This window comes from Copadichromis virginalis, linkage group LG13 (assembly GCF_057382275.1).
Source record: "Copadichromis virginalis isolate Kocher_CV1m ecotype Utaka linkage group LG13, C_Virginalis_male_GT1.1, whole genome shotgun sequence".
Taxonomy (NCBI): Eukaryota; Metazoa; Chordata; class Actinopteri; order Cichliformes; family Cichlidae; genus Copadichromis; species Copadichromis virginalis.
Window position 1 is genome coordinate 29579407 of NC_140630.1, and position 17800 is coordinate 29597206.

The 17800-nt window shown below is 41.0% G+C and overlaps 1 protein-coding gene across 1 annotated transcript; it reads left to right on the forward strand.

The window, feature by feature from the left end:
• The first annotated feature begins 41 nt into the window (after positions 1–41).
• Positions 42–13624, forward strand: rel (REL proto-oncogene, NF-kB subunit). Its single transcript, XM_085478403.1, has 11 exons — positions 42–121; positions 537–575; positions 2158–2297; positions 2405–2553; positions 3341–3432; positions 8988–9128; positions 9806–9910; positions 10090–10308; positions 10405–10470; positions 10567–10641; positions 10726–13624. The coding sequence occupies exons 1-11, from the start codon at positions 115–117 to the stop codon at positions 11553–11555; spliced, it is 1863 nt and encodes a 620-aa protein (XP_085334529.1). The 5' UTR covers positions 42–114; the 3' UTR covers positions 11556–13624.
• Positions 13625–17800: the final 4176 nt, after the last annotated feature.

Here is a 17800-nt window from a genome sequence, read left to right on the forward strand (position 1 = left end):
GAATTCCCCCGCTAGTGTCTTGACAAAAAATAGTTTTCTGCCCGCTGTCACTCATTCAGCCCGAGGTTCTCCAAGACACAATAACCCGTGACAGAGTGAAAGAGTGTTTGCATCATGGACGGTGAGTAGCAACACCTTTTATTTCCTGTGTAATAACAGCGATAAACGTGTAGAGTGAGCGGGTAGGAAACAAACGGTAATAACCACACCTGTGTACCTGTGTCAGTCAAAAAGTCGAAAATGTAGTACTGGCTATAGGTCATCGTGCTGTACAGTATCACCACGAACTGGAGTACTTACTCTTGACTTTGATAGTATTCGACACTGGTTGTGTGTACTGTCACTGCTGAATGCTGTGAACTTCCTCGTTGTTGCATGACTAGCAGTGTTATTGGTTGGGCAGCTTTAGCTAAACTGATTGGGCTTACAAGACCAGTTTTAGCAATAGCGCCATTACTGCCACAGAACAACTCCTCTGTGTGTGATTTGGATATCTATTTGCCTAAATTTTTTCTGTGTCACATTTTCCTCCCCAGTTCTTATGTCCTCCGTGCTGCGGGACGAAGCACACCTACGTAAGTCAATTTCATTTGTGCTCCTGACAAAAATAGTCTTCACAGGTTAAAACTTAAAAGTGCAGAAATGTGTGTGTTGGGGGGGGGTGATGGTTCACTGAACAGTGTCTTTTCACTTCCTCTTTTTTGTTTTATTGGTAAGCATTGTATTTTCAGACTTATGTTGTAAGGATGTGAGAGAGCCTGAGGTTCTTGTAATCTTTGTCTTTACCGGTCTGTGTGTTTATATAGTGTGTAGTGAGTGCGCTTGAGCCTCATGATCTTTCAGTTACTGCAAAGTGATCAGGGCAAAACTTGACTGGGCCACTTTTCTTTCTTTTCTTTTCCTTTTTTTTTTCTCTTAATCATTTCAAAAAATGTTACTTGACTTGTTTCATACTGGCCTGCCGGAATAACAAGCAGCACTCTGATCTGTGTGCTTGCTGTCATGTCCAAAAATAACCACGTTTTGTGTTGTTACTTCAGTGGAAACAGTGTACAGCAAAAACTGAAACGCTTCCCGGATCAGTTTTAGTTCCTCTCTTGCACGGGCATCATGTGGGGTCGGTTTTATTTCCTCCCAGAAAAAAAAAAAAAAGGTTGAGGAAACAAATTTCATGCCTTGTCATTATGCCGAACGGCTGAAATGTGCTTTTCTGAGTTAACACTTGTGTTAAGATTTGCAGTCACGTCCTATCAGCATTAAGTTGTTTGAAAGCTGAAAGATTTCTACACATCTGGGTTGAATTCAATAGGTCTGTTCATGCAGCAATCTTTAGTATGTAGAAATCACTTTCTAACAGACCTGCTAATTTCCATATTTTTAGTCTCAGATTCTACTGAAATAGCTTAACATGATTTGATTCTCAAAATAATGCCTCTTAATATCACACTGGTGCAGGCCCTTTGTTTTAGGCCCTTTTCGTGTAAAGAGACATTTGCTGCCCCTCAGAAAGGGAACAGCAGTAGGTGCGCACAGCCAGAACTGTTTGCATGAGATGACCATATTAGGGATAGATGCTCTCAGTGACATCACACAGAGCCAAGATGAACTTTCTAAAATGGAGCCTTAAAAGCAGTCTGAAGTAAAAATTTACACATGTGCTGATGTAAATCACTAGATTTAATATGAAGGTTCACAATTGTTAGAGTATATAAAATAAAAAAAGGAAATGGCCTAATAGGTTCCTTTTAAGGTTCATAGACCAGTACTTAAAGATTAGTATTAAACCATAATAAACCTTTTTCACAGCAGGCTCGACATAGTGGGAAAGGTTCAGGTGTCACTAAAATCATGGTTCCCAAGAAGGCAATGACTGTATCTGAAACTGAGGCAGCTAAATGGAAAGCAGCCAGCAATTTTTTTTTATCCTGTACAGCTGCATTTTTACTGCTGCGACATGTCGAAATGTTTGCTGAGAAAAAGAAATTTGAGTGTTAGATGTAGGTTTTGAGCCCCCTGCCTCCCAGCACCAAACCACTCATGTGGCAGCCCAAACAGGAAAAAACTAAAGCAGATAACTGTGTCAGATTCACACTCGGGTTTTCTTTTGTCGTCTTATCAAATCTGTTTATCGTCTGCTTGTTGTCACCCCCTCCTTAGTGCCTGAGCCAGGGATTCAGATCTTCGAGCAGCCCAAGCAGAGAGGAATGCGCTTCAGGTACAAGTGTGAGGGTCGCTCAGCCGGAAGCATCCCGGGAGAGAAGAGCTCTGACAACAACAGGACGTACCCCAGCCTGCAGGTTCGACCCCAATCCTCCTGTGTAACCTGTGTATTTGTGCGTAGAAGCACCTAAGCATGTGTCTTTCTACATGCGTCTGAACGCACACCATTCCTCCTTCTCCTCAGATCCTGAATTACTGCGGGAAGGGAAAGGTGCGCGTTTACCTGGTGACGAAGAACGAGCCGTACCGACCACATCCGCACGACTTGGTGGGAAAGGACTGCAAAGATGGATTCTACGAGGCCGAGTTTGGCCCGGACCGCAGAGTGATCGCGTGAGTGCTCCTCCCACGGTCGCCTCCACCTGTCCAAACTCGCTCTTTATCAGCATCTGCTTACTTCGCTGCCAGTTGTTATCGTTGAGAGCCCTAGTCTCAATCTTAATCAGCACACTTTCACCGAAATAAGTAACCACTCTCTCTGTGACGCACTCACAGAGCCACTCACTGCACAACCGAATTGCTCTCTATTAACAGTATTTCGTCTTTCGCTTGATGGTTTCGGGAGGCATCATGTGTAAACTGATGTCCTCTCAGACACAGCTGAAGAAGCTCTTACAGCACACTGCACACACACACACATACACACACACACAAAGCATATTTGTCGACCCATGTCTGTGAGGATGGCAATATGGGAATTCCCCAAGTGACATCACCCATATTTGCTGTGTGTTAGAGAGAGAAAACAAAATTTTGCGCGTGTGTGAGTGCTGGAGCATGTGTGTGAGTGTGTGAATGAGTCAGTATCTTTTGGTGTGTATAATTTGCAAATCCCAAACAGACTTCTGTAGTAAATACAGAATCATTTTGAATTTCAGGCCTTCTGGGTAAACAAACAGAATGAATCCAGTAGATTCATTACTGAATGTTTTCTTTACTACTGAAAAATGTGCCGGTCTGACTGGATAGGTGAGAGTAATTGCGTCATTACTTTGACCTTTAAGCACAACAAAATCATTGAGTTCATTTACAGTTTTAGAGATCCCTTCACTCAGGGTTTATTCAGCATGTTTGAGTGCTGTCATTTTCCTCATGACATTTTTTTTTAAATTTCTTACAGTTTCCAGAATTTGGGTATCCAGTGTGTGAGGAGGAGAGAAGTGAAAGAGGCCATCATACAGAGGATCACCAGAGGAATCAACCCTTTCAATGGTGAGTGCTCTGAATTTTTATACGGTGGCTCTATAACTACATCAAGGGTCAGTGTTATTTATGTTTGAGAGAAAAAAACATGTTTTTAGACAAAAATGAAAAAAAAAACTGAATAAAAAAAATTGGTAGATATGTTATATTTACTTATTTACATATTTATTATTGAAACCCAAATGTGTATTAAGCCGCAGTTGAAAATACTCACCCAAACCGTACAATTTCCCCCAAATAGAATCATTTAAGTTAAATTGACAGCCTTCATATTTGTATGTTACCTTTATTTGTAAAAGCTGGAAAATAAGTTGACTTTATTGCCTTAATGGGCCTAAATTCAGGCACCTTGCAGCCATGAAAATGAGCTAATCCAAATTAGCCGTGTAAAGTTAAGCTAATCTCAGTTCTGAGTGTACAGCAATGCTAGCGGCTCTGTGAAACTATATGTCAATCTTTGCAGGCTTGCAAACCATAAATGATTGCAAATGTTTTTGGTTTTTTTAATTTAATAGTAGCCCATCGAGCAGAATTTGAAATGAGTTATTCATATAATCCCTCTTTTCAATCCCAAGGGACTAATCTAAAAGAACATGTAGTAGTTAACAGGCTAATAACCTTCTAGCTCCTAATAAAGTATCAAACAAGTCAGCGGAGTTGTAAATTAACAGAGCTTTACAGGACTTGGTAAAAAGTAATTACAGAATGTCTTGGAGTCTTTTACACTCTTTCTTAGCAAAAAGTAAATTACTAAGCAGTGTGTTAGTACTCCAGAGGATAAGGCTAGCATTTGTTGTGCCGCCAATATGTAAATTAAAACAAGACTGTTACCTTTCAAAGAAACCTGTCCAGCATTATGTCCAGTAACACATCCAGCTAACTTCAGTGGTATTTCTGCTTCAGAGTTATTGTGTATAACCAGACATTTGCAGCAGGTAATATTCACTAATGTACATACAGAGATTCTTTGCTAGCTTTATGATTCTTATGTGTAGCTACAGCTAAAGTGTAATAAAAGTGCAAACGCTTGTGTGATTGAAATAATAGATAAATAACTAGAGTTTTGCTGGTATAATATCCAGCCTGATGTTAGCTGATATTGTCATCTCCCCAGTGGATGATCCACGCTAAAGTCAGCAGTTGACAAAACAGCAAATGGAATTGTATGTGGGTAAAATATAAATATCAATCCTGTTGCTGCTGCTTTTCCTGATCTTGTTACTGTTAAGCAGCTTCAAAAACAATTCACAAGAATTGTTTTCTAATGTTGGTTGACCTAGTTCTCAGGCAGTTTAGCAGATTTTCCTAACATCAAGTCACAAATCCGCTCTCTTGCCACCGCGCTATCTACAGCAATGCCATTTCCTCTCTGTGCTTTCATTCTGCGGTCCTCCAGAGCAGACAGACACTTCTCGTGTACAAACAGGCGTTGAGCTACTTCCCCATTCTTTGTTACAGTTGCTCAATTCAGCACAGTGCAGAGATGCCACGTGAGAGCTGGGAATGCAGGATTCATTAAAAGGGGGAGGGGGTGGACCGAGGGGGTTCCCCAGCCCTGAGAGATGATGATAAAAGTAGAATAGGGTGCTTTACAGGTCTGTAAAACTGTGGAGGGAGTGTGCTTTTAGCTTTTGTTTAGATCTCAGCTCTCACAGTTGTTATAGAAAAGAAACCGTGTAAGTGCACTGAGTACATTTGCATGGTAGCAAGTGGCAATAAAGAGCAATTTGAATTGCCTTTAATTACTAAAACCGGGCCTGCTGTAAAGTGCACATCTTTTACTTGTTTGTAGTCTTTTTACCTGATAATTGTCTTAGCCTGAGCGCTCTCGCAGACCAAAATATGCAAGTGACACAGATGTGTCCTGCACAATATGAAAAGTAAGCCTGGCTGACATTTTTAGCACCTGTCACCACTGACTCAGATATGATCATATCTCTGTTTCTTACCCCTGTTAATAGCCACTTGGCCCTTAAAAGACTTGAGCTACTTGTTGTGTCAGGCCATATAGAAGCCCCACTATAAGCACTTGTGTTAAAATGTCCTTAGCTGCAGAAACTCGGCGTATTTATTGCCACAGACGTGTGCGATGGACAGCTTGATGTCTCTTTTTTTTCACATGGCTCAAACCTTCCCTTCTCTTAAGTTCACTTCTGCTCTGAAACTCAGCTGCTTCCTGTGTTAGGATGGGGTGTGGTGGAGTGGGTAGGGGGGGTTGGAGGCACTTTCCCCTCCCTGTCTGTGAATACATGCATCTGCACTTTCAAAAGACTCTCTGTGAGCACTGTCCGTTCTTGGCCCAAAGCTCCCCTCACCTGCACGAGTGATGACAAACAGCCATCCTGAGTAGGGCGTAGTAGATTTTTCTGTAGTACCGCTCCGTCACATTCTAACATTGTGGTTGCACACCTGGCAAGTGTTTGTTTATTTCACACGGGACATAAATCTGCCGTAAGACGACGTCCATATTAATTCAAAGAAATACATGTGGCTATAACCGCACTGACAACCAAAGAAAATGCACAGCGGGGCTTCAGATAAGTGCCTGTACAATTCTGCTGAAGCCTGTGGTTTTGAAATATCTTCTGCAAACAAGTGGAAAACTACTCAATTAAACATCCTTTGATTTTTTTGTTTGTGAAGTTACCGGCGTTGAATTTTACCATTCTTCTCGCAAACTGAAAATCTCACAGATCCTGCTTTTATCCCAACTCTATCGGATTCAGCCACAGCACGATCACAATTTCTTGCAGATTTAATTGTGAAATTATGTCTGAATATCAGTGGACATGTACACATTTTCCAGTGCACTGCAGACAGTAGTTTTCTATTAGAAATAAGCTGTTTAAAAATGAACATTTTACCGAAGAGGATTAAGGTGCAGTGATTGTCCTTTAAACTAACTTCCATCATGTTCGGCTCCAAACGGTCCGCTTTTATTTTTGTTCCCTAACGAAACTTCCTCATGTGCTGTAAATGCACACACGTTCATATAATGTTATATGATGCAACAGCAGACTTCTCATGTAGCGACTGCCTCAGCCTCAGCCAGACACAAAAGCTCCACGTCCTAAAACGTGGTGAAATTGTGAGTCATGCAGTGGAGACATTGTTTGTGGTGAGACTTGGCACCTGCCTCCCCGTCTTTCTCACTTTTACACTCTGCTCTCACAGTCATAATAACCACTTACCCTGAACACCCCCCCTTCGGAGCCACATACCACCCCCACCACCTGCAACCCCCCCCTCCGCTGTCACTGAACATGACCCACCCCCCCCTCCCTTGCAGCCCAGTGTATCTTATGACCCTGGGCCCAGTTTCTTTCCACCACACACTCTCAAACATCAACCACCATTGCTACCTACAACCCACTTTCCTGCACCTGTCCGTCCAAGCTTCTCCCTCTGTCAGCGACACTCCACCAACACTCACGCAGACCAACACAGCATGTTCCATCAATATTTATTCTGACGGTTTCGTCTTCACTTCTCCCTCCTTCAGTTTCTCCACTCACTGCGTGTCTCTGCCACCTACAGTAGGCAAACCTGATGACCCAACAGAAAGCTGCACAACAGAGCAGTGCTCCACACCGCAGAACAGAGTATTTGAGACCAATTAGACGTCCAAAGCTAGCAGGATTTGTCGTGCATTCTCAATGAGGAGACCTACGCTACCTCCTTCTAGAGGCTCTCTTGTAATAATGTTTTGTTACGTTGATAGAGTACACTGGCACCAGACCAGAAAGAAGCATTATAGGGAATTTGCTTTTTTTTAATCTGACTGTGCCGATGAAGTTTTTTTTTTTTTTTAAACTAACAGTAAATCCCTCATCGGGTAAATGCTTCGTATTAATTATGCCACATAAATACAAAATTCTTGAATGGTAGTCATGCACACAGGCGAAAAGGTGCGGAAAAGCAAGTCAATTAGCACAGACTCTTGCGTTAAAACTTCAACAATGACAATAACATTACTACGGGCTGCAGTCATGGTGTCCATAAAACAATTCTTTATGTGTTTAGCTAATTTACCTCTTCATAGCAACCTGGTGTGAGCCCACTTCTGGCTCAGAAAAACCCAAACAAACAAACACATCAAGGCACATGTCATGTTCTTCCCTGCTTGTTGCTTCTACTGCTATGAAATCAAGTCAGATTCACAGCATGAATCTGATTACTTCTGACTAAACACAAGCAGACTGTGAACCTAGAGAAGATTAATGTCCGGTGCCAGCAGCACATGCAGAGACAGAGCAGGAGAGCTAGCTGGCTCACTATTGGCACTCAGCATGCCCACTAAGGATGACGACTTTCCCTACACAGCTAATGTGTGACTGCAGTTGTATTGTTTGGGTTTTGCACATATAATTGCCACCTTATATGCCTAAAATAACAAAAAAATGATCACGCTTGAGTATACAGAGTAAGACGCTACTAAAGAATCAAAACTAAAAAGCTTATAAGATATTTTCTCATGTCACACCACTTTCACATACGTCAGGAGGCTCCCTGGTCACTCGTGCAGGAGAGTCTCATCTCTTTACTTATGTGCGGTGTAGACACTCAAACACACACACACAGAGGCGCATACTTGTTTCCACTCTGAGGTGACGTGTGGAGCGTCACAGTGGCGACACTTTGTAGGTGGGGATGGCCTCATGAGCACGGAAGATAGAAAGTAGGTAGATGTGAAAGCCTGCTCTGTGCATGCGTGCGTGTGTCGGCACGTGGGCGTCTCTCAGTATAGAGTGTGTGTTATGTGTGTGTGTGTTTGCGTGTTGCTTCTGAAGGCGGGTGATGCAGATGAGCATGTAGGCTGAGGACGTTTGAAAAAGCTTATCTGTGACGTTTTTATGTTGATCCAAAGGTGAGGTTTTGTGGACAGCCTACAGATGTGACTGCATAACTACACTGTCTGCCTGTTTCTCAAAGCAGGAGCGTATGCTTATAGCATGCCTTTGTTATTGCTGTAATAACGTCTGTTCAACAATGGTGTGCACTTGAAATGCAAGTATTTAGTTGTGCTGATGGTTTGAAATATGTCGGTACTTCAGTGTGCAGCTAGGTAACCTATATCAGTGAGCCAATAGCAGATGACATTTACTAGTCACAATGACCGATGTTTATCCAGTTTGCAGGTTTTAGCTTTTTTTTTATAATGAAATATTGTTTCACTGAAACAAAAAAGAAAAGACATAATGACTGGCATTTATTTTTATCCCCATGCTAAATAGGCAAAGTCAGAGAAACTAGAACATGTTACGTTTCAATTTATGTGTCATCCATCCTTAAGAGCTGTGCTCCACACAAATATAAATTATATTTAAAAAAAAGAAAAGGCTGGACATTAAACAAACTGCAACTCTAAATGTTGCTGGTTTGCCAGTAACCTGGTAGGTGCTAAGGGTGCTAACAGTCTCTACAAATTAGGTCCACAGTAACCACCAGGTAATACTTGCACTGGCCCTTTAAAGGGAAAGTCTGGTGTAAATGTTTCTTAGTTTATATTTCTGAATGTTTGCTTTATTACCAGCTTCATCTAACTGATGTGTGTTTTATCGTAGTGCCACGGGAGCAGCTGTTGCAGACAGAGGAGTACGACCTGAATGTGGTTCGCCTGTGCATTCAGGTTTTCCTGCAGGATGAGAACGGCCACTACACCCGAGCGCTTAACCCCATCGTCACCAACCCCATCTACGACAACAGTGAGTGACCGAGCGCCGTCTGTGTCAAATACACTGACGTCACATCATGCAATTGCATGAGAACATAATGAAATAGCCGTATAGTTGCCCTGACAAGTACACGGGCTCCCCAAGGTCAGCTTTGTACACCTGTAGAGTTCAGATAACAGCAGACTTCAAGAAGTGATTATATAAGATTAAGTACATACTTAATTCCCTTTCCTGTGTGAGTATAACAGTACTGTGTAAGTACTGAGAAGTGACACATGTAGTCGTGTTTGTACATACAGTGTGTACCAGCAGCTGCAGCATATGTGAATGCAAGTGCTTTTTGCAAGACCTGTGTACGTGTGTCCACTAGTGTTTCAAGTGTTGCAGTTGGTGAACTAGTTCACTGTTCCACACATACACAAACACACAGAAAGGGGAAGTTCTTTATACACACCAACCTTCAAACAACACTGTTACCATGGAGCACTTCCTCTTCTCGCTCCAGGCATGTGACATGTGACTCAACCTGCTGAAGCTTTAGCTGTAAACTGAATGAGGATTGTTCTTCAAAACCAAGGCAGCTTTTTAAGCTAGGCCCACCGTGTCAACAAAAGCAGATCCTGGTTATATTGTTTTTGTACTGAGCAACTTGTAACTTGTAGTATTTGTTGCGTTGTGTGTTTAGAACTTGTTTTTTGTATTACCAGGGGCCCCAAACACTGCAGAGCTGAGGATCTGCCGGGTCAACAGAAATAGCGGAAGTGTCAGAGGAGGAGACGAAATCTTCCTACTGTGTGACAAAGTACAAAAAGGTACATCAAAATGTTCTGCACTATAGACCTTTGCATTTTTGCACACTGTACTAAATTTATTTGCATCTGTTTTCTCTTTCTTCATCTTTATTCAGTCCACTGATTTAGTTTACCTCCCACACCCATAGTGCCTGTCTCTTTGCATGCTGATGTACTTTTCTGTTCCTGTATTGCTCCAGATGACATTGAGGTGCGGTTCTTCTCCCCTGATGGCTGGGAGGCCAAAGGCTCCTTTTCTCAGGCTGATGTTCATCGCCAAGTTGCCATCGTGTTCAAGACTCCGCCCTACCACAACACGTCCATAACGGACTCGGTGACCGTGCACATGCAGCTACGCCGGCCCTCTGATCAGGAAGTCAGTGAACCAATGGATTTCCGGTATCTGCCTGATGACAAAGGTGAGCAGCAATCGCTTTATTTCTGCGGGGGCTTACTAGTGGCACCTAGTTCCCGGTTAGACTCACGTAGTGTTAATATTGTTGTTTTTCCATCAGATCCTTATGGATACAATGAGAAAAAGCGCAGAAGAGAGCACTTGATGAAGATATCGGGATTGTCAGGTAAGCAATGTGGCAATTTATATATAGTACACCTCATGTGATATCATTGTGATTGCGAAGTTTGCATCGCAGCTAAGGTTTCCCGTCTCTTTTTAGGTGGTCCTTTTAGCGGTCTGACAATGAATAGGCCCAAGGCAGTACCACAGAGTACCATGAGTCACCTGAAAAGAGGTAACTACGTTTGAAGTCATCATAAAAAGGAGGATGGCGATATACTTCATTGCTGTGAAACTAAAACTCTTTTCTTTTTTACAGACATGGGCAATGCATACCCAAGACAACAACAGCAACCTTCTATGTTCACCCAAGCCTATCAACAGGCTCCTCAGAATCTAATGGCACCCAATCTACAATTAAGCCATGCATGGGCGAATTCCAATCCAACGCTCTCTATGGACACAGTCACCATAAACCCAGGTGCCAGCAATCTGCCACGTCCTGTTAGCAGGCAACAGCCACCGAACCGCAGCTACCAACACCGTGTGGACCACAACAGCTGTGAGAACAATGCCCTCCCTCAGCTCTCCATGCGGGACCTGCAGTGCTTGGATACAGGTTCTCAAGCCCCTGTAATGAGAGAACCAGAGCAGCTCTTCCACCAGCAGAATCAAAGGGAGGAGCTCCGATCAGAAACTCCAAACCAAGCTCAGAACCATCTGGTCAGCCAGAACCAAGGTATTCAGTGGTCCAATTTTACTACCATGGGTTCAGTTCCGAACCCCTTTAATGGATCTGGAGGTGGAGGGGGATCACAGGGGGTAGGGTCGTTCCCTTTCTTAGAGGGAATAGAAGAGAATGATTTTCTGAAGAACATGGCGGGAGCACCTCAGCCGTGCTTCCAGTTGAAACAGGAGTCCCAGATCTCAGTGGGACAAGAGAGCCATACTCCCCTCATGCAGTCCCCAAGTCAAGGAAATACGTATACTAACCTGCTGCCCCGTCCAATGAGCAATGGCACCAACAGAGATCCAATGCGGCCAGACGGTACTGCCATCAAAAATCTCCATAGTCCTTACGTAAACAACGGCACGACTGCAGAAGCCCACTATGCAACTTTGGAGGACTGGATGAATCAAAATGACTGAAAGCTGCTCAAATTCTTCTTTTTAAACAGTAGCAGCTCAAAGGAGAGCAGAAATTTCTTTACTCACGCTGGCCCTGCTATGCTCAGTAGGCCTTTGCTTGGGTTGTTACCTCAGTGGGACCAAAATGATTGACAGTCAGTCAGCCTTAGGCAATGTTTCGCAGAGATACAACTGGTTACTGATCACTTGATTGGTTAGCAAGAGTACTTCCTGATTCTGATTCTAACAACATGGTACCTTGTGGTTGGTCTTTACTTCCAGTTAGTCATCAACATTATCAGGTAAATTTAGTTTCTTGAAAAACTGGAGACAAGCTATTCCCAGTGCTTGTCCTATTTAAATTGGTGATGCATTGTTTCATAATTCTGTACAGTGGGATTCTGTAAAGTTCAGCCCCAACTTGTAACCTGTGATTTGTTGTTGCTTGTCTAACAAGCCTTTTATTTGTGGGGGTTCAGCTTTCAGCTGCTGGTGTTCACCATACTAGTCAGTTGAAGTGATTCATCTGGTCTCTTTAGGGGGTAGGATCTTTAAGTGGACGATCCATGTTTTTAATGACTATAAAAGAAAAAAACAGTAGCGTTGGCTTCCAAGCCAAAGTTATGCCTTTGAGGAAGTGAATGTACTACTTTCTTTCTTGAATATTTTTTTGTAAAGTTAGAATTACTACCAATATACTGTAACATAAATGATTTGTTTGAGGTTTCTTGGATCTTGAGAAAACAAAGGAGTAAATTTATTGTTTTTGTATGTCATAAAGTGGAATGGACAAAGTTTAACTTGGTATTTTTATTTTCTTGCATGTAGTGATGTGTTTTATTCTTTGATATTTTTTTAGCGCGTAGTGTTTTATTTTGTTGGGTTTTTGCATGCTTTTGTTTTGTTATGTGATTTGTTCTGGGAGGATGCCCATTCCACCGCCCCTCCTGATCATTAACCTGGCACACCTGGGGTTGGCAACAGCTATTTAATAAGAGAGAGCGTGAGAGAGAGAAGGGGAGAGACATGGTGTGGTAACCAGTGTGGGCGACGGCCGCGCAGAGCGGCACAGAGGCCCAAGGCGTGCAGCAAAGGAGAACGAGACCGAAGATCGCGGATGACCGCGCACTGGAGAGAGTGATCGGGGCTGAGCAGAGAGGTCCGTGTTGGTGTTGACGGAAGGTAGTTCCTCGCCGAGAGGCCCACGGCAGGGGATTGAGAGGCAGCGGGGTGGTGCCTTATGTCCCCGGGACGCCGAGATTATGGCTACGCGTGTGAAGCACAACACTGTGGCGGCCGGAGTTAGGAGCTCTGCCCATCCCCGGGCTAAGTCCCGATCCATCCCGTCTAAAACGAACCTCCAGTGGAATCTAAAAATGGTGACTGCCGCTGGCCCTCTCTCCTTTCTTAGTTGGCACCAGAATGAAGAGGCAGACAGGACTGTTGGTTTCTGCACCGTTTGGACTTACCACCCGTGAATCCACCTATTACATGTGTAATGCTGGAATATATTGCTTATTGTTTTACTATTGATCTCTTTGTAAAATTTTCATACATATGAATTATAGTACAATACTTTTTTGTTGATTTTTGTTTTCTTTTTTTTATTTGGTACCAAAGCATTTACTGTTAAGTGCACTCTGTACATACATGTTAGCCATAGTTGAGAGTTACAGCAATACCAATGCCGAAACACTCAAGAAATGGCAAGGTACTGAAATTTCCATTGAGGAAGTGGGAGGAAACACATTCAGCTGTGTCTTTCCTCTGTAATGACTATGTCATACCAGAGATTGCATGTATTCAGAGTTCTCAGAGCATTTCTAACAGATGTTTTATAGATAAAGATGTCAGTTTTATTGTTTTATGTATTCAGCCGATGTTCTCTGAAACATCACTGAAAGTATCTTGTTAAAGCATTGACGGCACAAAGCTGATGTTAGACAAACTTTGTAGGCCTTCCAAAAGCTTTATGGTCTAAAATATAAACGTATATTCTGATGACTACTTTGTAAGATTTGCTATTTTTTATTTGTTTTGATTTTTTCTATGAGATCAATTCTTAATAAACAAAGTCGGTCATTTCTAAATATTTTTGTCATTGTTTATTATTTATTTATAATATTGTAAATGGTAAAATGTTATAGCTCATTGCAAACATTATGCATTGTCATGGGCATATTATTTCATAGATGGTCGTGATATTGTGTGAAGGCATAGATGTGACTGGACATGACAGAAAGAAATACATTTTAAATCCACCAGTGCTACCTTAATGTGATAATGTGATAAATAAAAACCTTAATATAGTTTAAATAACCCAATTTGAATAGCTGTGTTAAAGCTAAATTCCCAGATTAAACATCAGTTAATAGTGTAGATATAAAAATTTAATGAACAGGGTGTGGCACTGTGATTTTTCTTGAGACAATAATGAGGGGTCGATAGCCTGTCAGAGGATGTTTTCCTGAATAATTAGTGTCTCAACAACAAAACAATAAGTAGACTGAAGCACATGACTCTTAACTTTCAATTTAGACCGAGTCCATCCTCATGTTGATATTTAGTAGTGATGGGATTTCCGGCTCTTTTTAGAGAACCGGCTCTTTTGGCTCGGCTCACTAAAAAGATCCAGCTCTTTCGGCTCTGAACCGACTCTTTAGGTTGTTTTGCTTTAATTAATTTATTATTAACAACAATATAAAAGGAATTACTAATGTAAAAAAAAAAGTGGTTTTATTTATATATGTTTATATATAAATATATGCGGTGGCCCCTAGAGACAAAGCACGTACAAACTCCAAAAAGCACGTACAAAATACAAAACACATTTCTAGCGTTAACTGAACTTCCAAAACAGAGCTACCCAGATCATTTAAATTAAATTGTTTGTGTATTTATACACATGCACTCATTTATATTCAAATAATTTAAAAAAAAAAATGTTCATTTACCTGTTACTAACACACACCAAATCCGGTCGCTGGTACTTGAATGGCTTTTGTAGCCAGTAGGTAACAAAAGCTCAACACTGCGCCTAGCATCCTGGAGCACTTCTGTTGTCTTTTGTACGTGTTTTGGAGTTTTTTACGTGCTTCTGAGTTTTTACGTGTTTTGGAGTTTATACGTGCTCCGGAGTTTTTATCTGCTTCGGATTTTGTAGGTGCTTTGTCTCTAGGGGCAACGTAAATATACTTTTATTTATTCACTCCACATAAAATTTAATAAATAAATCATATAATACAAAAAACAACTATTCACATTTCAACTTTTAACTATTTAAATTTTTCCTTTTAAACAAATTTAAAGTGAAACAACACAAAACACTGCAAACCACAACACAATTAAATATAAATTAAAATATGAAAACAAAAAGAAGATGTACATTCTCTGTCATATGAGCCTGCATGAATAAACTTTCTGAATCCTTTATCATCCTCAACTAAAAATAGTTGTGGATGATTACTATACCTTTCTAATGTGACATTGTTGTCCCTGGCTCTCTTTCTCTCTCTTTCCCTCCCGCTCTGTTCCTGTGCTACTGTGAGTGTAACTACTGCCCCTCCCCCCTCTTCCCAGCGCAAAGCACAAGGCTCGCATGCGGAGTGAAGTGGAAAAAAAGTGCGAGCCTAGCTTAGCTTAGCATAAAAGCTAACAAGAGTGAATGGTTTAGGAGAATTTCTCAGCTTAACAGTAGTGTGGCATATTATCACATAAATGTTAAAATGAATGTTATACTTAAATGATCTCCCCTATTTGGGCAAAGTCTCATTTTTTCTGTCGAAGACATTTATTTTTATTTAACCGTTAAGATTGGTTTAGCTAGTTTAGCTTAACTTAAAAGACTCGAATCAGACATGGTTCATGTCTAAAGATAACAACATTTTTGCAGACTTGTAGAGATTGTATTTTTAGTTGTGGTGGTGTTTTGTCACATTTTGACAAAACCAGGCTAACAATCTTCCCCATTTTCCATCCCTGTTCTATGCTAAGTTCAAGCTTGGCTGCGTTGCCTTAACACTGTCACTGCTGAACAAAGAAAAACAACTTTTATTCAGTATTCCTGTAGGTCAGGTTTCTGCACATGATATGGACAAAATCAGGACTGACCAGTTGCACAACAGGGGAAATGTAGTGACTTGAATATTGTTGAGCAACGTAGGTTGAGTAAGTGGCCACGGTGTTTGTCCCAAACACTTTGGAATAGTGCGGTAGTTTGTTATTGATTACTTACAATTTCTGAGTAAAAAAGGTACATAGAACCATCCTGCAGAAAGTCTTTTACATGTATTATACCAAATCATAAATCATTTTGTTCCCTTTAATCTATATGTTTGATATTTGTGTGGTTTCAATGATTCTCCAGGTGATCTTTTCCAAGTAAAGGCTTAACCACTCTCAAGAGAAGCTTAGTTTAGTTTCACTATAGCTAAATACATTGTCATAAGGCAATTTACTTGAAATCTGTTAATTTGATTTCTTATCAGTATGACATTTCCTCACCACCAAAAACAGATTATCATCCGTTTTTGGTCAATGGTAAAGTCACTATGTCATCTCCTGACATATTTCTGCCTATTCAACGTATGACGTACAGTTCTGACACATGTGAAACTGAATTATCTCAAGGTGTCAATAAGCTGGCGGCAAGAAAGTAAAGTTTTTGCTGAATATTTTAAATCTTTCAAAACAGAGTGGTTCTTGCAATTTTCGGCCTTTTGCTCAGTAGCACTTCATACAAACATAAGAAATAACCTACAGTTTCTAAAAGGAGTCAGATGGTGCACACTGAAAAATCCATATCAGTGTGCTCTGTGCTACTCAAAAAAACTCTCCAAAAGCTGCAAGAAGAACTAAGAATGGAGAATTAATATAGTACAGTGCAAATGTCATAAGCCAATTTGACAAATTGCTCATCACCACTGGCTAAAATGCAGGCCCAAAATGACAGAGCCTACAGATAGTTATGGACGCTGTTGTTTCTATGAGGTTAACACGTCACATCAGGAGAAAGGCTTTGGCATACAGCTTAACCTTTAACTCACTTAGACAATACTGAAGCCATTATGACGAAAGAAACATCAAACAAGTGCAGCTAAAGGGAATTCACGAATTTCATATTTACATCAGTACCATTCACATTTTCATCACAAATAAGAGATTTTGATGTCGATAGGTGACAAATCAACAGCTGATTATCATCTTTTCCTGTAAAATTCAGTTTTTCACTGCCAACAAGGTAGTTTACAATCAGTGTGTCCTGAAGCGTCATTACCAAGGAACCCAGGATGTACTACAGGGGAGACGTTTGTTTTCTCTCGTATCAGGAGGCTGAGAAGAAATGCTCTGTGTAGCTTCCTTCCTGTCGCGTTGAACGGAACCACAGCGAACCCTAATTTAACCTCAGTGCACAGGATACTGTAAACAATCCACTCACAGGTTATATTGGTTTTGGTTTATTCCCCCAAAACTTATTGGTAGACACAAAGCATATTCTTATTGGAATCTCAAGTTTACACCTCATCTGGTGTTTATTACGTCTTCTAATAGAAAAAGTTTTCTAGTTCTGTTCTCCACCAGCTAGTTGCTGCTAATTTTATTAAGGAAAGCAAAATAGGTCAGTTTCAAGTGACAACACCAAAACAATGAGCTCAAAGAGGCTAAAACAACCCCCAGAGATGACTGCATCAGCAGTAATTTGTGACAGCTAAATAAATGGCGAATTTACCATTACACTTAAGAATGCATATTTAATTTGCTTTAATCCATATTCATTAACCTGACAAGACAAAAAAAACTGTAAAAAAAATCAGATTTTGTGCTTTTCTAAGTTTTTGAAACATACCACAAGACAGTGTTGGATTTTATTTAAAAGAAAAAAGAGTAACCACAAGTAAGTAACATGTTCTTTATTGCTTTTTTAAATCTGCAGCTGAAAGATGTAAGATGTTGGTTCCTGTAATGGTGCTGTTGTACTGACATTCAGACTGAACATTCATAATAACATACTCGAACTGGGCTGACATCATTCCTTTTGATGTTTATTTAGATGCAACTCCATATGTTGTGGAGGCCACAGAGAAGCAAACCATTTATATAGACTCTGAAAGCTCTGAATTGGATGAAAACCAACATATGGTGCTCTGTGATTACTAGATCTTCATTAACTTTGAATCCCAAACACCAGCAATGTCACAACCACCATATCCAGTACAGTTTTCTCAAACTTTCAGACCGCAACTCTGGTCTTCTAAGATTGTTGTTCT